This window comes from Anopheles ziemanni, chromosome 3 (genome assembly GCF_943734765.1).
Source record: "Anopheles ziemanni chromosome 3, idAnoZiCoDA_A2_x.2, whole genome shotgun sequence".
NCBI lineage: Eukaryota > Metazoa > Arthropoda > Insecta > Diptera > Culicidae > Anopheles > Anopheles ziemanni.
In genome coordinates, this window is record NC_080706.1 from 31053657 (window position 1) to 31077614 (window position 23958).

General features: G+C 45.2%; 4 protein-coding genes across 4 annotated transcripts; 2 read left to right on the top strand and 2 right to left on the bottom strand.

The window, feature by feature from the left end:
* Positions 1 to 6011: 6011 nt before the first annotated feature.
* Positions 6012 to 14408, top strand: LOC131287253 (ABC transporter G family member 20). Its single transcript, XM_058316288.1, has 10 exons — positions 6012 to 6127; positions 10799 to 11095; positions 11161 to 11380; positions 11457 to 11839; positions 12874 to 13108; positions 13178 to 13542; positions 13630 to 13718; positions 13793 to 13969; positions 14038 to 14124; positions 14197 to 14408. Exons 1-10 carry the CDS (start codon positions 6018 to 6020, stop codon positions 14406 to 14408), a joined length of 2175 nt encoding a protein of 724 aa, XP_058172271.1. The 5' UTR covers positions 6012 to 6017.
* An 803-nt stretch (positions 14409 to 15211) lies between these two features.
* Positions 15212 to 18327, bottom strand: LOC131286402 (biorientation of chromosomes in cell division protein 1-like 1). The gene is made up of 3 exons (XM_058315349.1): positions 18057 to 18327; positions 17093 to 17991; positions 15212 to 17028 (listed from the first exon to the last, which is right to left on the bottom strand). Exons 1-3 carry the CDS (start codon positions 18287 to 18289, stop codon positions 15422 to 15424), a joined length of 2739 nt encoding a protein of 912 aa, XP_058171332.1. The 5' UTR covers positions 18290 to 18327; the 3' UTR covers positions 15212 to 15421.
* Positions 18328 to 19626: 1299 nt separating this feature from the next.
* On the top strand, positions 19627 to 20519 carry LOC131287188 (uncharacterized). Its single transcript, XM_058316216.1, has 3 exons — positions 19627 to 19778; positions 19841 to 19981; positions 20049 to 20519. Exons 1-3 carry the CDS (start codon positions 19666 to 19668, stop codon positions 20401 to 20403), a joined length of 609 nt encoding a protein of 202 aa, XP_058172199.1. The 5' UTR covers positions 19627 to 19665; the 3' UTR covers positions 20404 to 20519.
* A 16-nt stretch (positions 20520 to 20535) lies between these two features.
* LOC131284530 (beta-galactosidase-like) lies at positions 20536 to 22982 on the bottom strand. Its single transcript, XM_058313388.1, has 8 exons — positions 22896 to 22982; positions 22642 to 22799; positions 22306 to 22520; positions 22070 to 22234; positions 21899 to 22003; positions 21484 to 21830; positions 21138 to 21416; positions 20536 to 21075 (listed from the first exon to the last, which is right to left on the bottom strand). The coding sequence occupies exons 1-8, from the start codon at positions 22980 to 22982 to the stop codon at positions 20536 to 20538; spliced, it is 1896 nt and encodes a 631-aa protein (XP_058169371.1).
* Between the last annotated feature and the right edge of the window lie 976 nt (positions 22983 to 23958).

Sequence of the window (23958 nt, forward strand, 5' to 3'; positions counted from 1 at the left end):
TCCACTTTCTTATTCTTAGCGACCCGGTGGCCTTGCGCGATGTGATGCAACAGTCGCAACTGAAATGTTATGACAGCGTAACGGTGCGCTCCGTCCCCATCGTGGCCGCGCTCGGAGTCAAGGCAGAGCTCTCGAAAGCGCATTCGGTTCGCCGAAACCTTTCATGTACCGTCCCCCTCCCCGCACCCGACGTCCTCAGCTGTGCGACATTGTGGAGATGCCTGTGCGCACAGTGATCACGCATTAATGATCACGGCGATGAGCGGGATGTACGGGTAATGGGGTGTTGTTTGATGTGCAACTAGTTTTTTCCTGTTTAAAGTAATCTTTTTACTTTTGAAAGATGGTTCTCCCGTGAAATATTAATTACAGGAGAAACTCGTCTGAAAAATGTGGCTCCAGCGACGCGGATAATTTGAGCTCGATTATTATTTCCGGCTTGATTTTCATCTCCTGATCGTGCGTACTGTAATTAACCGGAACAGTTTGATGCATTTGAAGATAAACTCCGAATGTTTTATCGGACATGTTATCAGTCGAGAGAGGTACAAAAAGTATTTTCCGGTGAATGTTTACGATTGGGGTTTCGAAATAATTACTCTTTTGATTGGATGATTATTTATCAACTGCCAGAAATAAGATAATTTTGGTGAAACAACTCTGGAATTTGAATATGATTTGTGCTAACTTCGATAAATATTTCCAGTTTTATTGGCACGTTTTTCAAAGGTTCAACTGTTGTGTTTTCAACCTGCAACGGTCGTGTGCTTCATTTCGGTAGATATCTTAGTTTCCTCTTCTTTCTCCAACGGTTGGCAGCAGCTCGAAGGCCGTGCGTAGTACGTACGGAATCGCTTCTCCCGACGACCGGTTTACACGGTGCCTCGTTCATTTCTGGAAAATAAAACAAAAAAACTCGATCGATCAGGCTGACCACGGAACGATGCGTGAGAGTGAGTGATCTTGAAAGGTTTGTTCAACCGCTTGTTTCGGGCGGTCCGGCGCGAAATGGGCCACCAGGAAAGCGGGCCAGATGACACAACAAGTGTGTCAGGGGTGTCGGACCAACCGGGCCAGGAACGGGGTAAATGTATCTTCGATCGGGTGGGAAAAATGTGTTGTTCGAACCAACACCGCTGGAACATTTGAGCATGCGAGCAAACACGATGATCTGTGGTTGCGAACTACGATGCATTCAGATCTTCCTGATCGGCTGCAACCTTCGATGTAGTGCTAGACGATCTAGAACTGAACAAACAATCGGTGGAATTCCTTCTCAGTGGAAGCAAAATATGTGGCGAGCTGAATGCGCGTTGACGGAGAAGATGCATCAATGATTTGATCTATTAGGTGTTTGCAGTCGTGTTATGTACGAATTTTTGTTTTTCCCTTTACAATGATCGTTCAGATCAAAATTGCAAATGAACAGCAAATTACAACGTTCATATTTACACACACTTTGATGTTGAATTGATTGAATAGGAGCGTGGATTTCTGGTGTCTGTGTTTAACGATAAACGTTATCACTTCATCACAAACGTGGCGCGATTACTTCCATAGCAAAAGATAGCAAAAACTATAAATATATCATGCAAATAGATATATTTAAAAGACTGTTATCTTAGTTTCCGTAGTGGAATTTCAATCGCACTTTACGTCTTTTAATCATATTTTATGATCAGTCTGTTATTGATTCATACATCCATCCGTGATAACCTGTCTTATAGGTTTAAACCTAAGTAAAAGTATTATTTTTACACCAGACTAACAAACAAATAAGAAAATAATACACTTGACAAATTGGATTCAATTGGTAGATCTTTAAACTGTTACCTATAGCTTGAAATTCAATCCAAAAGGTGTTCAGGATGAAACTGTCATCTTTTAATGCATCAGTGATTTGTTCTTAAGCTCCGAGTCAATCTAACTACAGAGAACCAATAAAGAACTCGATTTCTCTCGCAGAAAATTCCAACCATGGTCCGATCTTAAGAAACTCATAAAAAAGGAAAAAACCAACCATAAGCTTAGCCCATCGAGCCACTAGTTAAACGCCATACCTATTTCCGAACCGATTCGACGGGTACGGCGGATGCCATTCATTGTGCAACGAGTTGCTCGCATCGATTCGAATGTACCAGCGCCATATTTAAGGACATACTGCCTTCTCGCCAGCACCGGACCACGGTGCGGTCAACCTTTGCGCCGCAAAGGGTGCACTCGATGCGTGTGTTTTGAAGGTGAGCAAGGTGTATAAAGTAAATGAACTTCAATGGAAGCGGGCAAAACCAGTTGCATTTTGCAACACGCCGCGCTGCCCGAGGTTGCTGACCGGTTCTACGGAGAATGTGGCCCGATCGGAAAGGGTTCTGAGTGGTCGCTGACGGTGGCATTGAGCCGGTGGACTGGTGATGGGGAGGGAGAACCCGCAGGGGAGACTGGCTAGGTGCGAGGGGAAGGGTTTTTGGATTTGGAAATGACAGTATTTTGCAAATCGCCACTGACACGCCACTGACACCGACCGGAGGGTACTGCACGTCCCCGAAGGACGCAGTTGTTGAGGTGGCAGGTTTCCCGCCGGGTCGACCCGCGGCAAATGCGTCTCTAATCACCTTCGGGTGATGGCGCAACGCAGTGTGTGCTCCGTGTAGCGAACTGTGAACCAATTAACCGGGTGGCAGAAGATGGTGGCTGCGGTAGCACATACTTCGCTGGCCGAAGGTGAGGTGAGGTGCACTAATTATAAACGCTTTTCTATTGCATAAACACGCTTATAATGCGTAGTTTAAGGGTTGAAGTTCGAAAGTCCACCAGTGTAGACCAGTTTGCAACGATGTTTGCTTGGCAGAGAGTCAAGGAATTGGGCAATGGATTGGTAGGAATAAACAGAAAATTAATTCCTAATAGGATGGAAATCATAAGAGTTTGTAATTTTACATACCCAATTAGTTAGCCTATTAAAATGTATATTATGTTTCAATTCATCTACAATAATATGCCATGTTGTGCACGCTCTGGGATGATGTTATAAAGGATTCATTTCGTTAGATTTATGTTGATGCTAGAAAAGGAAAAATAAATTATATTATTATAGCAAAATCTGCTGAATAGTGTAGATTTTAGAAATTTTATATTTCTTTGAATTATGTGAAAATTACAGTTTAAATGACCACAAGACAAAGTATTTGTTTGAGAACATCAGTTTTGTTTTTATCATGTTCTGTTCAACTTATTTTCTAATGCGACAGGAAAACACGGTCCAACTTTGAGTTAGAATCAAAAAAGCGGTTACCCTTCTGCGAAGCAGCTACTTATTTTTGATAAATAGCAAAAAAATAGTGAATCAATTCATTGGATGTTTTCGTGGTACGATGATCGATCGATCGACTGGCGGCTTATGGCCTTCCGAGCCACCGAGGCCAGCGCCCCCTAGCGGGGCGGCCGGAAAGTGCAAACGGCTACTACTTACCCACCATACTAGCACTGCATGGTGCAAGCACTAGGCTACCAGGCACGTTGGGGCGACGTTTTTAGCATTGCGAACCGCGATCACCGTTGGTGGAGACGTACGCGGCGACCTTGAACGAGCGATTATGTTCAAGTTTGCTTCATTAATCGTCGTCGACGAAGGTGGCGATGTACTGGCACGGTATGGCATGCGTATGTCGCGCCCAAGGACAACGGAGCTGGAACAAGCTGCGAGCCCGGTTTGCGCTGACATCTAACCGCGGTGCGCTCTCGCGGAGGGCAAACCGAGTCTCTGAAACCGGCGGAGAAATGGCGGCGAGCGTCCATCTTGCAAATAAAACATAGACAAAACAAAAATGAAAATAAAAATGCGCCATATAGGAACGCCACTTACATCATCTTCGGCGAGGCAAGCGCGGCTCCGACAACGTTCCAAATAACTCGCACGAGATGGAGGGCGAAATATTGACCCATCCGAAGTGCGACCACATATCGGGGATGATTGGACGAGTTGGACGACGAGAGTTGGGGCTTACATAAACCAATCCACCGCGCCGGACGATCGATGTGAGGAGTGGCTCGCACCTTCGAGAACGACTGTTTACTGGGAACAATATTTGCGCGGATTTGCACAAGGACCTGCTGGCAGATCATATAATCGCAGCACTGTTTGTCGAAGGTGTGCGATCCGAGCTCACGTTCCTCAGTGGGGCGTGGGTAAAGATCCGCTAATATCTAGCATGTGCGATCGCACCTCTAACTAATCCTGTTAAAACAACAAACAATCGGTGGCGGGGAATCGGAAAATGATTTGGCGAGAATGTTCACAAGCTGCCAAACGTTAGTAACTGCTATTTCTGTGTCAGAGGTGCCGAACTTGTCACGCGTGAATAAGTAATAAATTGGATTGCGCTCGCGAACACGCAGCTTCTTTACGGTGTGACCCACCAACAGGTCGACGTCTTCAGCGACGAAGGTGAATGAAAGCAGGAATAAAACATCAAATGCTGCCCACGGGGCACATAAAGTAAGGTCACAAGCCGAGATGCGAAAAAGCAGGAAAAGCCGAACGAAAGCGAACGTGAAATCCACGGCACGGCTGAGCACGTGCGGCTCGCCTAATCTGCACCCGAAAGCGCCAAACCGAAATGGTCAGCATTTCGTTTCCCTCTTGCACAAGCGGTTCGGATTTATGTCATAGAAGAGCAACACATCTTCGCCACCAACCCGGGTGACGCCACGCAGCTTAGCGAAGAGTGCGACTTTTATTTGCGTCCGCCGAACGAGGCCATAACGTGGCAGAAATGGTGCGCATCGTCGAGATCTTAAACGGCCCGAATTCGTTGACCTAGTGGCGCACTGGTTAATGACCCTTGCCGTGGGGTGCAGCACGGACGAAACCCGCGGGGCGGGAAACCGACGGGGTGGAGAAGACAAGGAACGAGTTTTGTTTCAATCCCGCTTCGGAATGGTTAAAACCACTTTTGCTTTTTCGCTTTCCTTGTGTGCGCGATTTCTGCAAACGAACGACCTCAACGGTCGCGGGAACAGAAGAGACAAATCATGAAAGAGGATGAAAGTATGACTATCTGATTAATGATGTTGAATGAACATGCCGACACGCTTTTAAATGGCTTGGAAACGAGGAAGGCTGGAGTTTGTTCAAAATAATGCTTCAGAATTCTTATGATGGCCTTGCCAGTGGTTGTAGATTTTTTTTTTTTGCGAATGTATTCCTTGTTCCTTATAAAACTCCGCAATTAATCATAATCATAGGTCGAAGCGAGTTATTCTAGCTGCGTATGATTGAAAGGTCGTTCTTTTAAGTTATATATCATGGCTTGCTTCGCACGATCATTTATGTCAACGATTAATAGAAAACTTCTGCTATTTGGTTAGAGGATTTTTTATGGGGCGTTTTAAACATCCTCCAACAAAAAGTTTTTTACATTTCCAAAACAAGGTAGATGCATTGAATTATACGGTGTGCATAATGCTCTTTTACGCTCCCAAGTCTTAAGATCAGAAAATCAAAACGCAAAAATCATACAAACACACAGATAAAGTAGAACGTTGCCTATTCTTCACATGGAGAAGATAATGGTAACCGAAGGCATCAAACAAGCCAATGTTGACATCGCGGCAAGCCGCTAATTATAAAAGCAATCATCATCAGCCTGGTTTCTTGCGTCGGGATGGAGAGGGTGGGGTGGATCTGGGCTGAGTAGGATCGGTTTAAAAGGGCCGATGCAAAGATTGACGATATCCACTTGAGTAACAAATATTTGAAGACAAATTATGTCCCCCCCCCCCCACCGGAATTATTACCTACGAGAATGAACGTATAACTGCGTTCTACTGTAGGCTTGAGGCCGAAGCGACGAACAGATCATCATCGTTATGAGTTGTTAAGAAAAATGAATCTACGATTATGACTGGCACTTTTAACGGGTGTATTTGGAAAATGTTTTCAATATAAATTGTAATTCCTTTTTATTTCTTATTTTCGTTTCTCCGTAGACCCCAAACACCCACAAAACGGCTCCAAGATGACGGCGGTGGAAGTAATATCCGGCTACAAATTCTATGGGAAGGCTAAGGATCCCAACAAAAAGATCGTACTGAACCACCTGAACATGAGCGTTACCCGGGGATCAATGTAAGTTAGCAGAGAAATGAATTCGTTTTTGAGCTGTTTGTGACAGACATCTGACGGAATGATTTTCAACTAAGGAAACGTCTGGAAATTCCTTTATCCTATTTCGAGGTATCGGACTCGCGATTTCGATCGGAAAAGATTAATCTGGTACCGGTGAGGTTTGTAGAAACGGTTCGGCATTGCCCCAACGATGCTCATCGCAAGGGGAGGTCAGTTTGGTGTGGAGCAAGAATTTTTAATGAACTTAGCTCAACGCTCAAGCCCTTCTAATCCGTTGGCGCGATAAGAGGCGAGGGTGAAAATGAATTCACCAAACCGATCGGTTGAAGCAATCAAAAGGGAAACTTAACGGGTCTATCTCAGATCTAGGTAGAAGTCAAGGCAACTGTAGGTGGGCATCCCTGGGACGCCAAAGAGTCCGAGAGGACGGACGGCCCTGGGGAAAGTGGCTCGACGTGTCGTGAAGTTGAAGTTCAAGAGTTTCTTGTGGTCGACTCGCTCGCCAAGGATGCATACCCGAGCCGCGCGCCGGAAGGTGGGCGTCCTCCAGCTCGACAAGCGCTGTTACAAAACGCCACACCATAATAAAATGATGCTCCTTCTAGAGTTCTCCAGCAAATCTACCTCAACCCGCCGGGCGGCGCCGATGCATCCTCAGAGTGCGCCGTACGACGGTATGGCATTGAGAACTCCGTTTCATGGCCAGCAGGCAACTGCGCTTTCCGGCTGCACTCTCCGGCACACTCGGAACCGGTGACGAGGCCATCGGTCCGGGTGGTTCCATCTTGGACATCTCTCGAACGTGGGGCGTATTTTCATACGCCCTTGTTGATCGTTGGCTTTCTACCTGTGCTACAATATCAGGAAATTATACCACACTCTCGGGGACAGCATTGCGTCAGATTGTCGCCACACAGTTTGCAACAGCTCGGCGCACTTCAAGTTCATCTACTTTACTACTTCACGCAACAATTGCCGGAACGAACTCTCGTTATGCCTCACCGACGGTAGGGGAAGCCCTGGGGCGGGGTGGGCAGGACATGTCGGTTTGCGGTGGCGCATAATAGGGTGGCGTTCCTTTTAAGGGAACACACTTCATGCGTGTCCTTCCCTTTTGGCTCACGGCTTATGATGATTCGCACCGAGTAAACATCAAAGGATCGAGGACAGCGACGTTGGTGAAAAGTAACACCCCGTCACCGGATCCCGATCCTCCTCACGTCTCCCTTACTGCTCCGCTGAGAAAAGAGTACATACGTGTCAAGGCCACGGTGTCACACAACAACGCTGCGTATGGGTTGAGGACAGGATAGACCCGAAAAGAAGAGGAAAAAACACTTTGACAGACGCCCGTCTTCATCGCCATCAGGAAGCTTGGCCGGTCAACCCTGGACCGGTGAAACGACGATGAATAAGCGACTGCGTTGCCTTTCAACGGAATCGTCGATGATGAATGGTACGGTAACCAATTGTCACCGCGCAGAAATTCACCGACGACTTATCTTTCCCAGCTTAGGGGGGGAATGTCATCACGCAAGTCGTGTGTTACATGTGCCCAACATAACCACACACACACACACGGGGCACAAGAAGGTGATACAGGGAGGGAAGGCAACGGGGAAACAGTCGATCAATCCAGCGCCTGTTGGGCACATCAGTCAATTTTCACCCAGCAGCGAGCGAGTCGGTGCGTTTTTCCTTTCGACAGCGCGCGCTTTAGGCTTCGGCGCGATATTGCCAAAAGAGTAGTTACGTAAACGCACGAGCTGGTGGTCGATTTATGGCTCTAATGGCCAGCACCGTGTGCCGTAGAACCGGTTCGGATAGGACCGTTGCGACCTGCAACCCCGCTCCCTTGTGGGCCCCTGTTGCGGAGGAGGGACCGGGGCATAAATATGTCAAATGTTTTGGGGAATTCAAAGACTCATCTTTTCGGTTTGGTTAAACTATGGAGCTAATGGTGCCATGTTGTTGTTTCAACTAATTTGGACACTTTATGGTTATAAATAAAATACAAGCATTACATTTCGTAAACAATTTGTATAGATTCGTTTAAAGTTTGTCTCTATTTTAAGCAGACGTTTAATCTCTGATATTTAAAAAAAATGAGAGTGTAGAAGGATTTTATTTGTTTTTTTTTTATGATATCATATCATGGTTAAATAGTTTAAAAATAAAATAATGAAGAGTAGAAAACGGAGGACAATAGATTAACATTTGAATTTTCAAGAGACTAGGTATAACGGCCCGGTTACACGGGCCCATGTTGATGAAAGGGGAATTTGCATTAGAATCTACTAAAGTTGTGGTAAAGCCTCAGTCCAGTTAAAAGATTGAACCTGTATCAAACTGAGAGAGGCAAAATCCAAATCCCGGTATGAGAAAGATAATCTGCAGGCCATTGCATATTTAAAAACCGTGTCTAATTTTGTTTGAAAAAAAATGTATGTACAGTATTTTCAAGGAAAAATATGATCAACTTTAAAATCACGTGAGAATGATGATTTTCTGAATCCCGTTGTTAACAAAATGGTACTTACCAAACCATAGGTACTTAATGGTTGTCCCACTGTCCCATAACAAACCAAATCAATTTAAAAATATATTTGCTTCAAAGTGTCTACTCAATACCTTCATTCTTTCGTTCGTTCGTGTGAAGTTCTAGGCCACTGTGAACGCCTGTTCAATTGATCGCGATTAAAAATTCCACTTCTGTCATATGTACTTGTTTTTAAGTATTTTTCTACTTTTTTGTGACATTTTGAACTTGTTTAAACCTTTCGAAGAATTGTTCGTGCATTACCAGTATTAGAAAAGATACAGCAAAGTGATTCAATTGAGCTTGCCCGTGCATGTTGAACACGGATTTGATGCACATTTTTTGGAACCATGTTGAAAGATTCATCCGGTATTTCCTTTATATATCTGATCAATCGAACGCATAATGCCCGGAAACGGCGTCATTATTCTTTTCATTTTACAAAATTTAGAAACATTTTGAAAAACCAGTTTTCCATTTCTCCAATCGAGCACGTTTCCCCAGGTCAACTGTGGTTGCTATAGCGATCCTTTCATTTTCCCCAAGCAAACTGATTGCTATGGCGATCAATGCAATGCAATGGGATGAGCGTTTAGAGAATTTCCATACAAAGATGTGGTTTTGCATCGATTTTAGTGCGTCACTTTATCCAAGTAGGAGCAGCGTTAGGATTTGCAGCGTGACGTTAAGGATTTTTTATAATAAGATACACTTGGATTTCATTAAGCATCATTAAACAAGCCAATATTGTAGTCATAGCAACATCCTTCTTCACCAAATAAGATTTTTTTATAACTCTATTCCAGTGAGTTTCAAAGTTCATGTAAAACCAAAAAAATGTTAAGTTTGTTTGAACAGCATTTCAAAACACTCTCCTCAAGTTTTTCTCAAATGACGACATTTATGAATTTTAATGACCAAATGCTTGCTTGCAGTGCAACGCTGTGCAACTCGCCAGTGAGTTGTTAGAATGTCCCACAAGAATTAACATACAAACGAAAACACGGCGACGAAATCGTGGACCTAATATGCCCTCTAACCTTGTCCAACGCAAAAGGGTGACAATTAATGGGCGCTATTAATTATTTGACCACTTGCGCGCGCTGCCCATTAGTAGTCAGTGGCCTGATTCAAATAGAAAAAAAACAAAAGAGATAAAAAACAATTTCTAAACCGTGAGATAATTAAGTGCATTCGCAAATAAAACCTGCGGGGAACAGTGCCTCGTGACATGGAGAGCGTGGTTTTTTTTTTATTTATGGGCGACGCTTTTTGTGCTAGAAAAACATGAGCTACTGCAGACCAACGGTGTCTTGTAAATGGAATTTATCAACGACATACACTGTTGTACCGTTTGTTAAACGTTTGAAAGTTTTATGCCCAACTCACCGACCGCCCGCACCGACCACAGCACAACCCGCCCGCACAATCCACAGCCAATCCGCCAACAACAACCGAGTTAACCCGGGATAAGGTTACAGCCGCTGTTAGCTGGAGGAAATGCCACGCTACAATTAGTTTTAAGCAGTAGGTTAAGAAAAATGTTATATTTTCGGTACAACAAGTACAATACGGCCTGGCCGTCCAAATATATATATATAAAAAAAAAAGTTTTATGCGTTACGAGTTTGTTAGAAACAAATCGTTCAACCTTGCAAGAAAACAACCAATTACCGGACATGGTGAGTCACCCACCTTTTGTACTATGTTTGAGGCTGCACACTTTCAAAAATGTGTGTGGGTATATTTTAAAAGCCGTTACGATGCGTGACCTCCTTCTGATCGATTGTTTGATGGGTTTTTACTTTAAAAAGACGATTGCTTAAGCTTTTTGCGTTATGTTTCTAATCGTTATCGATCGCTGTCCACGTCGCTTGTGCTAGCCTTGTTTTACAGTTTATCGATCGTATCGGAGACACAAGCGGAAAGACTTGTGATTGCTGTATTTTTTTAAAGACACATCGATTACGTAATCGAAAATGGAAAATGGTTTTATCTGCCAAATCCTTTTTTCTACTTCACGAGAAAAGCAGGTCACTTCGTAAAAGTCGATCTACAATCTCGTTTATCTACAGCTACAAATTAACACTTACGAACAATCTCCTTTGTCCTTGTGGGTTGGGATTTCGCAGCTACGGTCTTCTGGGTGCTTCCGGTTGCGGCAAAACGACGCTCCTCTCCTGCATAGTCGGGCGAAAGTTTCTGAACGATGGAGAAATCAACGTGCTGGGCGGAACGCCGGGCACGGCGGGCTCGGGAGTACCGGGACCCCGAATCGGCTACATGCCACAGGACATCGCACTGGTGGAGGAGTTCACGATCAAAGAAACCATTTACTACTTCGGTCGGATATACGGCATGTCGAAGGAGAAAATCCGCGAACGTTACAAACTGCTGAAGCATCTGCTGGAACTACCGGACGATGAACGGTAAGGAGGATCTATACCGAGGCGTTGTTCTGGAGTATAGCTGACAGTAAATATCTGGTTTACAGTTACGTTGGGAACTGCAGTGGAGGGCAGCAGCGACGAGTGTCATTTGCCGCGGCCATGGTCCACGAGCCGGAGCTGCTCATCCTGGACGAGCCCACCGTCGGGTTGGATCCGTTGCTGCGCGAGAAGATCTGGCAGTACCTGGTGGAGACGACGAGTACAAGCAAAATGGCTGTGATTATAACGACACATTACATCGAGGAAGCGAAGCAGGCGGGATGCGTAAGTTCTGCCGAACGGAGAGTGGCTCTCTACCGGGTGGTTTTGATTTTGTCCCTCGACGATCGTCCCATTACAGATTGGCCTGATGAGGAACGGAATATTGCTGGCCGAGGACTCACCGGGCAACATACTGGAGCGCTTTTCCTGCACATCACTTGAGGAGGCGTTCCTGAACCTCTGCCAAAGGCACGGTCCCTCGGAGGAGGCCGACCGCAACACACACCAGACGCAAGCGCTACGGGCGGTGACGGCGGCACCGGATGTTAAGAAGACCATTCCGGCGTTAGCCACCAGCGACAAAAAGCCAGCCGAGGGTGGCGGTGGCGGGGGAGGAGGTTTGTTCGGTGAGAAGCGGAAACCGATCACCAGCACGATCAAGCAGCTGGTCAGCTTCACGACCAAGCGGCGCATGAACGCGCTCCTGTCCAAGAACTTCCTGCAAATGGTCCGACAGCCGGCGTGAGTATATAACACGAAGTTCAGGTATTCCCGTTCCACTAACAACGGGCTACCAGTAAGAAGTAGTAGTTTGAATGATGTGTGCGTGTGTATGTGTGATAGTTTTTGTGTGTATGTGTGTGTGTGTGTGTGTGTTTGTGTCCTGTGAAATGGACAGTTCTAATCGAAAATGCAACCTTTAATATCTCTCGTACTTCACTGTCGTAGCACTTCTTCACTGTCATCTTCATTACTCATCTGTCATAGAACGATCATCGATCAAGCGACGGACTCTGCAGAACGACCATGACCTGTTAAATGCACCGACACGAGCCTGTGGACCTTGAGATTCAAGGTCGTCTTGCATAAATGCGACCATCGTTCGCTGTTTGTCTTCCGTTTGCTTTAAGAGATTTTCATTAAAAGCTAGAGAAAGCTTAAACACTTTCCCAAATGAGTAAATTTTAGTTCCTTAACCATCTAACTTGACTTGTGCATTATATTTAATTCTAAAAAGCTAAATTCCAACTGTACATATGTGTTTTTCAATGGAATACCAAATTCTCGTTTATTTAAAGAAGGGAATGAGAATGCTGGACGTTAATTTTATTTAATGATTACTAATTACTTTCAATTTGATGCCCGTTAATTGAAACACCGACAATAGATCATGTAAATAAGTAGAACTGTTTCCTTGACTGGAATAACATAAGAAATTTAAATAACCTTTTTACTTGACACACTACAACTTTGCTTGATGATAATTTAATTTTATCACGCAGTGCGATATCTAGCAAGCAGACAATTTCAAAATTGGATCCAAAAGTAAGTCCTTTCTTCTAGCTGACGCCGTTTTACTCAAAGACCGTGGCATGACGTTGGACAGCATCACCACTTTTCCACCATTTTCTGGCACCTTTCGACCACGCGAACGCATTTTTCCTAACGAGCTCGTTGCGACGCCATACAGTTTGCTCGCTTTGGCATTGCTAACTGGGAATTTCGTTTCATTTTCGGATCCCTGTCCCGCCGTCCCGTCGTTGCGCCACGCACAGTGGAATGGTTTTTCTGTTCCTGTATCCGATCTTTCAACTGGTAAGTTTCTACATCGCTATCGGTGGCAACCCAAAGGGCCTACGGCTTGGTATCGTGAACGAAGAGCTGACCAACATCCGACAGTGCTTCAACGAATCGCTCGTCCATACCTACTACACGGACGACTACGAATGCGATCTGTACAAAGTGTCATGCCGGTTTTTGGAGAAACTCAATCGGAGCATTGCAATACAGGTATGGACAATGTGCAGGATTTGGCTCGTAATGTAAACTCACCATTCGTTTGCGGTCCCTTCTCGCCAGGAATATTACGACACGTACGAGGATGCGTATCGGGATGCGCGGAAGGGTAAGATTGTGGGATTTATCCACTTTGCGGAAAACTTCACCGAGTCGCTGCAGGACGTTCGCGATAATGTGCGGGAGGCGGACGACGGTTCATTTCTGACGTCCGAGATCAAGGTGCACCTGGACAAGTCCGACCAGCAGATAACGTTCTTCCTCGAGAAAAAGCTGCTTCAGACGTACCGGGAGTTTGCCGAGAGTTTAATGTCCGACTGCCGGCTGAGCACACAGCTGGCCAACATTCCGATCACCTTCGAGACGCCCATTTATGGCACGTTCGATGAAGAGTTCACCGACTTCATGGCACCGGGTGTCGTAATGACGTGAGTGTTGAGTGTCGGTACCATTCGATATGGTTAATTACTGATGAACTGATTTTTTTTTTGTCTAAATTTATGCCCACGCTGAAGGATGATCTTTTTCTTGGCAACGTTGATCACCGCCACCATTTTCATTACCGATCGACTGGAGGGAGTTTGGGACCGTACGATCGTTGCAGGTGCGAAGTTAATCGTGTTGGAAAATGGCTTCCCGCAGCTTTCTTACGAGGAGATGATTTTGTTTTCGTTGTAGGCATCACCGCACTGGAGCTTCTGCTGGCGCACATTATCACACAAACGTCCATCATGCTCCTCCAGTGTGTGGAAATTGTGCTGCTCGCAACATTCCTCTTCGACGCCCAGAACCAGGGCAGTAACATTACCGTCGTCGGACTGCTGATGCTCTTGGGCTTTGCGGGAATGTTATATGGTACGTGTGTGGGGAGTGGAGTGTTAACCTTGGAGCATAATGTAACGATCCTCTGGTTTTGTTTACAGGTCTCCTTATATCGATCTTCTGCGACGCACAGTCCACAGCTAATTTCATGGCCACCGGTAGTTTCTATCCGATGATTATTCTGTGTGGTAAGCAAACCCTCAGTGCCGTACATGGTCGTGAAGGAATACTATTAACGCACTTTTTTTGCTCCATCACAGGTATTCTGTGGCCGTTGGAAGGAATGCCACAGTATCTACAGTACGTCGCGTATTGCTTCCCGTTCACCATCCCGTCGATCGCGGTGCGGAACGTTCTAACGAAAGGTTGGAGCATTACCAATTCACAGGTCTACATGGGCTACGGAGCGGTCGGCGTGTGGATCATTAGTTTGCTGCTGCTCTGTCTACTGGGGTTAAAAATTAAGAGATAAGCACCGACACCCCCGCGGCAGGGGGTCCATAACAGTAGGGCTTTTAGGGAATATTGTATAACGTATTTAACACAGGAACAAAAAACAAAATGGACCATTCCCCCCACCATCCTTGACCGCCTGGCTTCTGGACGAAAACTAGCGATTAAGTATACACAACAACACGGGTTTCTCGGTGTGCCTAAGCTGTAGCACTCAATTAACGCCCCACCCTCCCCACGTTGCTTAACCTCGGTCATTCCGCAATCGATAAACGCAAAACAGAAGGGGGATGCAATTCGGAAAAGTTATTTAATCAGCGTGTGTGAATGTTTGTTGTAAATAAATTTATCCATTAATCGTAACGAGGAGCACACTTTCTGCTTACATCTACGGTAACAGTATTTGGTTTTCTTAGTTGCAGAGTGAAGAAGGGAAGAATGTGGATTCTTTCGCTAAATAAACTGTTGCAAGGATGTATGCAATCAAAATAAGATATGGAAAAAAATATGTGAGAACGCTTCAGTAAGATTAATGCCGTCCGAGGGCAGTTAAACGAATAGCAATCATAGAAAGATAAGAAAATAAAGGAAGTCTGTCAGCGTCCTAGGTTAGGCATGTTCGTAAAATGATGTTTTTTTGTGCTTATCTTGTGGTATGTGAAGAAAAATAAACAAATATACATTCTAAAATACCATACTCTTATTTATGGATTCATCGAAATTTTAGAAAGCCACGGAAAGTTGAAGGGTGGAATGAAATTTCTCAAGTGTTAATAGTAAAACTGACATAACTGTAACGCGACCATTTTTTTTTGTTCTGTAACCAATTCCTGTCGTTGGTTTGTATTTAAGAACCAACCTTTTAATATAATCCACTCATTCATCTGAACATATTTATCAACTAACAAACATCTAAAAAAATACTTATCCACACCGTGTGACTATCACTTAACTGGTCTTTGCTAAAGATTTTAGTGGCATGTATAAACCCTGCTCTGGCTTTGCAAGAAAATCGCTCACCCATTACCCATTTCACGCATCCGTCCCAACGGAGGGTGGTGTATTTTTCTCTTGCAGCTGGTGAGAAGCATTCGTCCTGATCGATCGTTGTCTGCGGAGGGCAAGCGAGGCCACACGCTGGTTATCCGCACCCACATCCAACTCCTTTGCGACGCCATTTATTGTACTGCTCGTTCGCTTCGCCTTCGGACCGGCGACTTTCTTGCTTGCGCTGCGCTTGGTAGCCTTTTTGGCCGGTTGGGCCACCTCAGGCGACAGAGTACAAATTTCACTACGGTAATGCTCCAACTTAAAGTTCCGTCCAAAGGTAAGGCCGTTCGTTTGCGTTCGCAAAAAGTTCAGGTGCGCTTCGTTAACCGGGAACACTTCCCCTTCCTCGGGGAAATACAGCAGATCTGGGTCGGATTCGTTCGGTTGCACCGGTTCGGCTTTTGGTACAGGCGATGAGATTAGCGGTCCCGGCGACTTCCGTTTGCCATCGCAAACGAACTCCAGCTCAATACCCTGATCCTCGGCCATCTGCGCACCGATCACCTTGTTCTCGGTGATGTATTTCTTCGCCATGGCAAGCGCCTGCTCGCGGCATTTTTGTTCCTCGCGTTGCATCTGCTTCCGTACCTTCATCAGGCGTCTTGCTTCGGAAAAGTTGGAAGCAAACTTTGGCTTGCGTACCCTGCCATCGGCCGACTGCCACTTGCGTTGCAGTGATTCTAGTGTGGCGTCGTTTGTTGGCGTATCGCCGTTCAGTAGTCGCTCCAGCTGTGAGTCCTCGACGATCGTTAGCATCTGATCGATTACGACCGGTTGCACGGGAAGCACGATCGATTCGGACTTTGCGTACGTTTTCAACGACTCGGGACTTTTTTCCGAGTCATCACCTGATTGGATGCCCGAGGAGGACGAATCTACCCGTGAGGGTGTTACGGAGCCTTGTGTTCGACCAAAGTTACGTAGTCCTTCGGACGATTCCATGGAATCCGCAGCACCGGAATTTGTTGGTTTGTCCTGCTCCGTCGAATTGTCTGGGGGTTCTTGTGTTGACACGGCAGTTTCCTCGGTCGGTTTGCTCTCTCCAGATGGAGGTGGTGGTCCGGACGGTGCAGATTTATCGTTGCTGTCATCGGAATCGCGATCGCTAGCGCGACGTTTTACTTGTTGTTTTAAATGCTCCTCATAGTGGTCATCTTCCGCATTTGAATTTGGTGTCTTTTTGGGATCTTCTGGTTCTTCAATTTTCTTATTTCCCTCCTCCTTCGCTTCATCTTGTTCTTCATTGATTTGCTCGCATTCGATGGATTTCCTTGGAGCTAACCCATTCGATGGCTCCTTAGGACTTGCGGGTTTACTCTTGCTTTCCGGTTCACTTTTAAAACTGAAACTGCTAGCGTCGGAAAGCTCTTTTTCCTTGATTGGACTCCGCGGTACAGCGTCGTGGTGGACGTCAGCCGATTGGGATTCTTCCTTAGTGTCGTCATCACTAAATGTGTCCTCACAAATTTTCAACGAATGTTCCGACTGCGATGTAGTGTCTTCCTGCGTGGAGAAGCTTGGCACTTGTGCATCTTTGGTAGGTGCTTCTGTTGGAGTTTCGGTAGATGTTTTCGTAGGCGTATCTTCCTCTGAAAGAAATATGAAATAGTCATATTTGGGAAAAAGAATGCAGTTGTAATGTAGGAAACTCACCGTCGTTTTCTTTATGAATGTTTAAGTTCACCGGACTGCTCTCATGATCTCGCACTATCACCGTGGAACGGCCAGTTCCAACGAAATCGTACTCATCTTTATCAAAATTGAACGTCTTCTTCTTGGCCCCATCTTCGGCATCATCCCCTTCACCCTCTGTCGGCTCCGAGGGTTTGTCTGCTGAGTTGGTGAACAGTGTTGGCATTTGTGCTTCCTCGGTGATATCCAAGCGCTCATTTTCCTGAGGCGGCTGAGGCTCTTCCTCAGTCGAAGGCACCGTCGTCGTCGTTGTTAGTAGCTGACTGTTGCTGGACACTTGCGAAAGTTGAGAATCATTGTTCGGTGCAATTTCTTGGCTGAAATCCGAATCCTTTGTCGTGGGATTTTCCAGTTCTTCAACCGGTGGGGCATTACTCGAATCGGTGGGTGGCTTTTCGGCCGGTGGTTCCTCCTCTTTGTCGTCACTTTCAACAGACTCTTGCGAAGTCAGTCCACTGATGGCAGAGGAATTGGAGTCGTTGATTTCCTCCTTGGTCTTGCTCGGTGATCGCACCTCGAGCGGTTCAAAGGCCGGCGATTCGAAGTCATCTTGTTCCTTCGATTCATCTAGCTCTTCATCGATTTCCATATCCTCCTCGGTGTTTTCCGTAGGCTGAGGAGGCAGCGGTGAAGTGACACTAGCTTCCGATTTTTTATCCGAATCCGGACTGACGGCCTCGAGGTCTTCCAGCAGTAGTTCCGGTTTAGATTCATTGCCATTCACCGACGAAGATTTGGGTTTTTCGATTCCGAGGTAGTTGTACACGATTTCCTCCACCTTTGGCTGAAACACGGTCGATATTTTTGGATTCACCACCTGGTCTACGATGCGCTCGACGCCGGTGTCCAGAAAACCGGAGCTGTGGAAGTAATCGCAGGGTAAATTATGTCCAAATCATTACAATACTGTTCCACGGATACTCACTCGATTATGTTTTTACGCAGTTGGTCCCGCAGCTGATTCTTGTAACGGATGTTATCGGACCACTCCTGCTGGGCGAGAAACTTATTCACGGTTCCATCGACACGCTGGCGTAGGTTTTGATAGGCAGGTTTTGTGTCCACGTCTGCCAAACATTCCTTCCGGAACTGATCGAAAAGGCCTTGAGATTTCAGCTCCTGCACTATTACATCGATGAAGTTCGGATCGTCGATCATGATGAAATCGAGCTTTCACACATTGGTTTCTGGTTGTCGATTCGCTGCAAGTAATCCGTAAATCGATAGGTGATTCGTGTTATTCGCGCACGGACTTGTTTAATCCTGTTAGGACATGTTAGTGGCGTCGAAAGTTCAATGTCAGTCCATAACCAAACTTCTTCTATTGCGTGCTATGTAATTAAACGCCTTTTGAAACACACTTCTATGACGCTGCCGGCGCAGTTAAACACTTACATTCTTTTAATCTTTAGCAAATCGAGCAATCTTTTGTTGAACACCAAGTAAAAACACAAAATTGTTGCAGGATAGCATTTACGAAACTTTTCACAACAAACTTTTCGTGGTCTTGTTTTGACATATGCCAAGATTTGAAAGGATGGTACAGTGTGATATGACGGATTGGGATTCGGATTCAAAGATCCGGATCTCGGAATGGATTTGAATCGAAAGATTCTTCTTCTTCTACTTTAGCTATGCGAGTCGGAGTATATCCTCCTACGCTAAGTCGAACGTTTGTTCCCTTACTCGTAATCAGAGGCGTACCGACTCTGTCCGAACTCCTATAAAGGGGCTCGTCCTTTAGGACCGGCTATAAAAGCCATATGTCCACCCGCCGTCCACGGGAGGGATAATTCCTTCCGTTGTCAGGACACACGAACTCGTGGTCCGCTTGATTGACTCAAACAGCACGAGATGTGCGGCAGCTAGGATTTGTCTGACCTGAGCTCCAGCTCGGCGTGACCAGGCGGTCGTGCCGCAAGCTGACCTTACTTTTCCGCTAAGGCTGGTGTCAGTGCTTTACTGCGTCAGATTTTTAACAGACGAAAATGTATGGGATTTGACAGCTGCAAGCTTCGCACGATTTTATCGTACGATAGAATCAAAATCATTTGATTTTATCGGATGGACGCATCCGATTTTATCTGTCAACAAAGTTGAACTTTATAAACTCGGAGTTGTGATTTCCATCTAAGAAAAATAATCAAATTCATTTAACCGTCTTACAATTTAAAAAATTACATAAAAATTGGCGCACCTGACGTCCGACAAAACATCGTGTGAGAAAGCACTGACACTAGCCTAACCCTTTCAGGAAACTTGTGCACTGCTAACATCCGCTCTGATTCACTACCGAACTTGAACTGAAAATCGAAAGATTTTAATCCCTGTAGGGATTCAGTTTCCCCATCACTAGTCTGGATTTGACATATGCCATCCTGGCACAGTGTGATATGACCTGCAGCAAGCAAGTTGTAGTAGCCTTGTTCTTGTTTAGCAACGTACTGTCAAATAAACATAAACAATAAAACCGGCAGTTTGTTTGCCGTGAAACACATGTAAATTTGTTAATTTGATAACATTTTTTATCTGAAATGGAGGACGAAGAACAGTATGAGGAGCAAACGTTCGTGGAATGTTATGATCCTGTTGCTATCGTGCTGTCTAGTATTCATCACGATACGGAAAACCTCACCGAACAACTACGGTACATTGTTATGGTAAGCTTCGAATGATCAAAAGAACTATACCTAAATTGTGCCTTTTCAGAAAATGTGCGGTTACTTACGACCAATTAAGTGGCCTCGTAGAGGAAGACTTGCGACTGATGGGAATGACGAACAGCAAGGCGATTCAAGACGTATTGAGTGAAGTATCGCAGCTCTCCAACCAAAGGCGGCTCTATGATGGGTATTGGCCACTTACATACTTAGCAGGAGTTTATCCCAGTTCATTAACTATTTTATAATCTTTTCAGTGTTTTGCGCGATGAATTTGTACCAGAGGAGTACGTACAGACTGTGAGTACAAACTGCACCGCACATCTGCGATCGATCAATGTTATGATGAACCTCATACAGTTGAAGCTTTTCATTAACTTCCCCAATAATTTGTTGCTCGATGACACCATTTACTCATCGGAATGGTGTCTTAAGCTTTGCGAGAAAATCAACGCCAAGCTAGGTGACATCGAAAGGGTAGTAAAGGAAGAAGATAAGCGCAAAACAAAGAAGACGTTTGTTAGAAAAGTAGGGTTTTCTATTATGCTACTATCAGGTGCTATAGTATTTACCTTTTGTTGCAAAAATAGTATCTCAAAACTCATGGGCTAAAATGCATTCCGGGAGATAAATTGTGTTGGAAGCAGTCTTGTTTCACCTTTATTGCATTAAAGTAGATGTGTACAAATGTATTGCAGGTATAAAAATAAAATGTTTGCTTTATGAACTTGAGAAACAACAGGGTTAATTGAATATCGGCTTATCGATGAACTGAACGTAAGGGTACTGGATCTTCTTTTGGTATTCAATCATTACGATATGATTGCTACCTTTCGTCAGGATATGCCTAGGAACGTAGAGCGTTATTTGTGGTCCAGCAAGTGGCCAGTATCGACCCAAGTTGAAACCGTTGATGAAAACCAATCCTTTACCCCATTCGCTCGGATACAAATAGGTATCGTAGATCGTTTCGTTGCCTAACATGAACGTTCCGTAGTAAATTTGGGCCGCAGCATCATTTAGGTCTTCTTCATCGGCGTTGGATTGTTGGTTTAAAAAGTTTTCCATATACTGATAGCTGTCCAAAGGGAAGCAAGTGATTGTCCAATTATTCAGCGGTTTGCTGTCGACCGTTACCGATCCTAGGATGCCTTTGAAGTCATTGGGAATGTTGTAGTTGATGCGTCCTTGATTTTCCACCAGCAGCTGCAGTTTTGTACCGAGCCCAACGCTCAGCGGCATGGAATAGACGTTAGTTTCACGAGAGAGAATACCTTGGAAGACCTGTTCAAAATATTCATGTAATTTAAAACAAAACTATTTCAATAAGCATAACAAGCCCTTACATCGTCCACGTGCACGTAAGCACGATCATGCAAATGTTCAACCGTCAGTGTGTAAGGATCGCGATTCAGTCCTGCGGCTAGGGTGGTTTCATACAGCAAAAACCCAGAATGTTGGTTCAGTGCCTCAAACGAAACAGGCTTGGGTGCAGCTACCATTTGTTTCGCGAGCATCTTTCGGCCGTGCTTTGATATCAGCGATCCCCGCCGTTCCAACCACACAGTATCGAGGGACATTTTGGGAAGTTTTTCTGGTGCCGGAACACCCGGGTCACCAAAGTACTATGCGTCCGAAGGGAAATACAACAATTAATGTTCCTTTCGTTAAATCCCTTTACGAATCGTTTACCTCGATAAGCGCTGTCCTGATGGCAAAGTATTTGGGCGTTGGATCACCGGCTTCGTCCAGCGGTGCGTCATAATCGTAGGACGTGATGTCCGCACTGTACTTACCCGGTCCGACGTCGTTCGCACCGGCGGTAAAACCAAAGTTGGTTCCACCGAAGAACATGTAGAAGTTGACGTTCACTTTTTGATTCAACATAAGGCGCAAACTGCTGACCACCATGTCGGCATCGACCCGAGCCGTCGGTTCCATCCAGTGCGTCAACCAACCGGGATAATACTCAGCGTTGACTAACGGTCCTTTGGGAAGAAACTTTCGAAGCCTTTGCCAAAACTGGCCCGGATTGTTAGCTGTGAAAAAGGGTTTGTAGTTCAATTAGAAACTGTAGAGAAAAAGATACCGGAAACCGGTTTGTTACTTATGCCAAAGTCCAAAGTGGGTAAGATTCCAGGGATGGATCCACACTCCAGAAGTTCGGGCCCATCGTTGGTGAAGAGAACTGCTTTATCCTCCACAAAGTGAACTGAAGAGAAAGGAAAGTAATTTGATTTACGAAATTTAACTGAATTGAAAAGCGTTCGCGCCTCACCAGTTAAATTTTTCATGTACTCCATATACAGACGATCGCAAGCTTGGAAAGATCCGTACTCGTTCTCGATCGAAACCATAATCACCGGTCCCCCGTTGCCGTACAGAAATCGTTCGACGCGTGGCATGAGCGTACTGTACCATTTCTGAACTTCCCTTAAATAATCTGTGGACCAATTGCAACAAAAAATGAGGGTATCAGTTGAACTCGCCGTGCTTATCTGTGGGCTTGCTGACCTATATCGTACGTGCGCAGCTTAACGGCAGGATACTTGGTAAGCAGCCAATGCGGGAAACCACCCATATCCCGCTCGGCGCATATGTATGGGCCTGGCCGTAGAATGACGTAAAGGTTTTCGCTTTGAGCGGTTTCGATAAACTTTTCCAGGTCCGCTATGCCATCCCAGCGATATTGGCCCGGAAATGGTTCATGCAGGGACCACTCGATGTAGCTTTTAAATGGAAATTTATTCCCATCGGGATTTGAACAAACAATTAAGGACGTTCAAACAAACCGGATGAATTGATTAGTTAGAGTTCCTCCTTTTGTGGAAAACGAAAACTAAAACTTACGTCATTACGGTGTTCAAACCGGCGGCTCGCATCGATCGCAAGATGTTCCTCCACGATTCTGGGAGCGCGCGAAAATAGTGGAACGACCCGGAGATGAACTGAAACGGTTGGCCGTCCATGGTGAACGTGTCGTTTTGGAAGTCGATGCTAAATTTTCGCTACACAAAACAAAACACAAATCGTCCAGTACCGTTAGGGAATTAGAATATTCAAATGAGCTTTCACTGGTCTGGGACTCGTGTCTGGGATCTTACGTCTGGCTGTTGACCTTCGATCGGCTGCATGCAGCAACCACACAAGGCTAGCGCCACTACGATCGTTAAAATGTTAAATGTGATCATTCTGGAAGACCTGAAGATTCCGTAGCAAAACACTATAAGCACTTCACTGCCCTCCGATGCGGCTCACGGCTGGAAATCGACTGCACCGCCCGACTGTCTCACCGGTCACTTATACGTAACGTTGCTGATTAGGAGAAGATGGGAAAAGAATTAACAAAGATGCTTGAGAAAAACCGGTTTTGTCCTCATTCCACATTTGATTCACCCACGCGAAACAAATTATATCGTTTTCGTACAAGTCGAACCGAAGACAAAGCAATGTGGATCGTAGAAAAGGTATTCGCCTGATACAAACAACCCTATCAGAACGGATTGGATTGGGTTCAAATGGCAACAAAGACCAAGTCCTTCCCCAAGGTTTCACAAACGATATCCGATAAATCGGAAGTGGTTTATTTGAATCCTTATCTCCGCTTCTGTTCTCATCAAGTTACATTAATTTTTTTTAAATGTGTATATGTTTCAAATACAATAACCACTCTCTTTTATTTTTTTAAATTTTTAATGAACTACTTTTTCGTTCAAACGCCTACCGTTCTTCCGTAGGCAAGGAACTATTACACCGCACCGTTTCGAATTCAACACATTACTGAAACCACCCTCGATCGTCAGGTCTCCTGGTGGCACTACGTACGGCCACAGCAACCTTATCGAATGTTGTGGCTAATCAAGAACAAGCGACGTATCATATTGTGCCATTGCAACGGTTGCCGCCCATTTTCCACCCTTTTTGTAGGTCGCTTGTAATTTTGTAAGCGCCATATGCCCATGTTATTGGAACACAAAGTTCTGCTCCTTCCTTTACTGCCTAGAAGTCGTGGTCGTGAAGACATTCGCTTTTTGCTGTTTGAATTGGAGTTGGTTTGTGTTTTGTTTTGTCTGTAGGGCACGTTCCGGAACAGTTTTGTTTAGTATTTTAAATGTTTCATTTTATCTACAAGACACGTGCTCGATGCGGAAATGCAAAAGTTTTGTA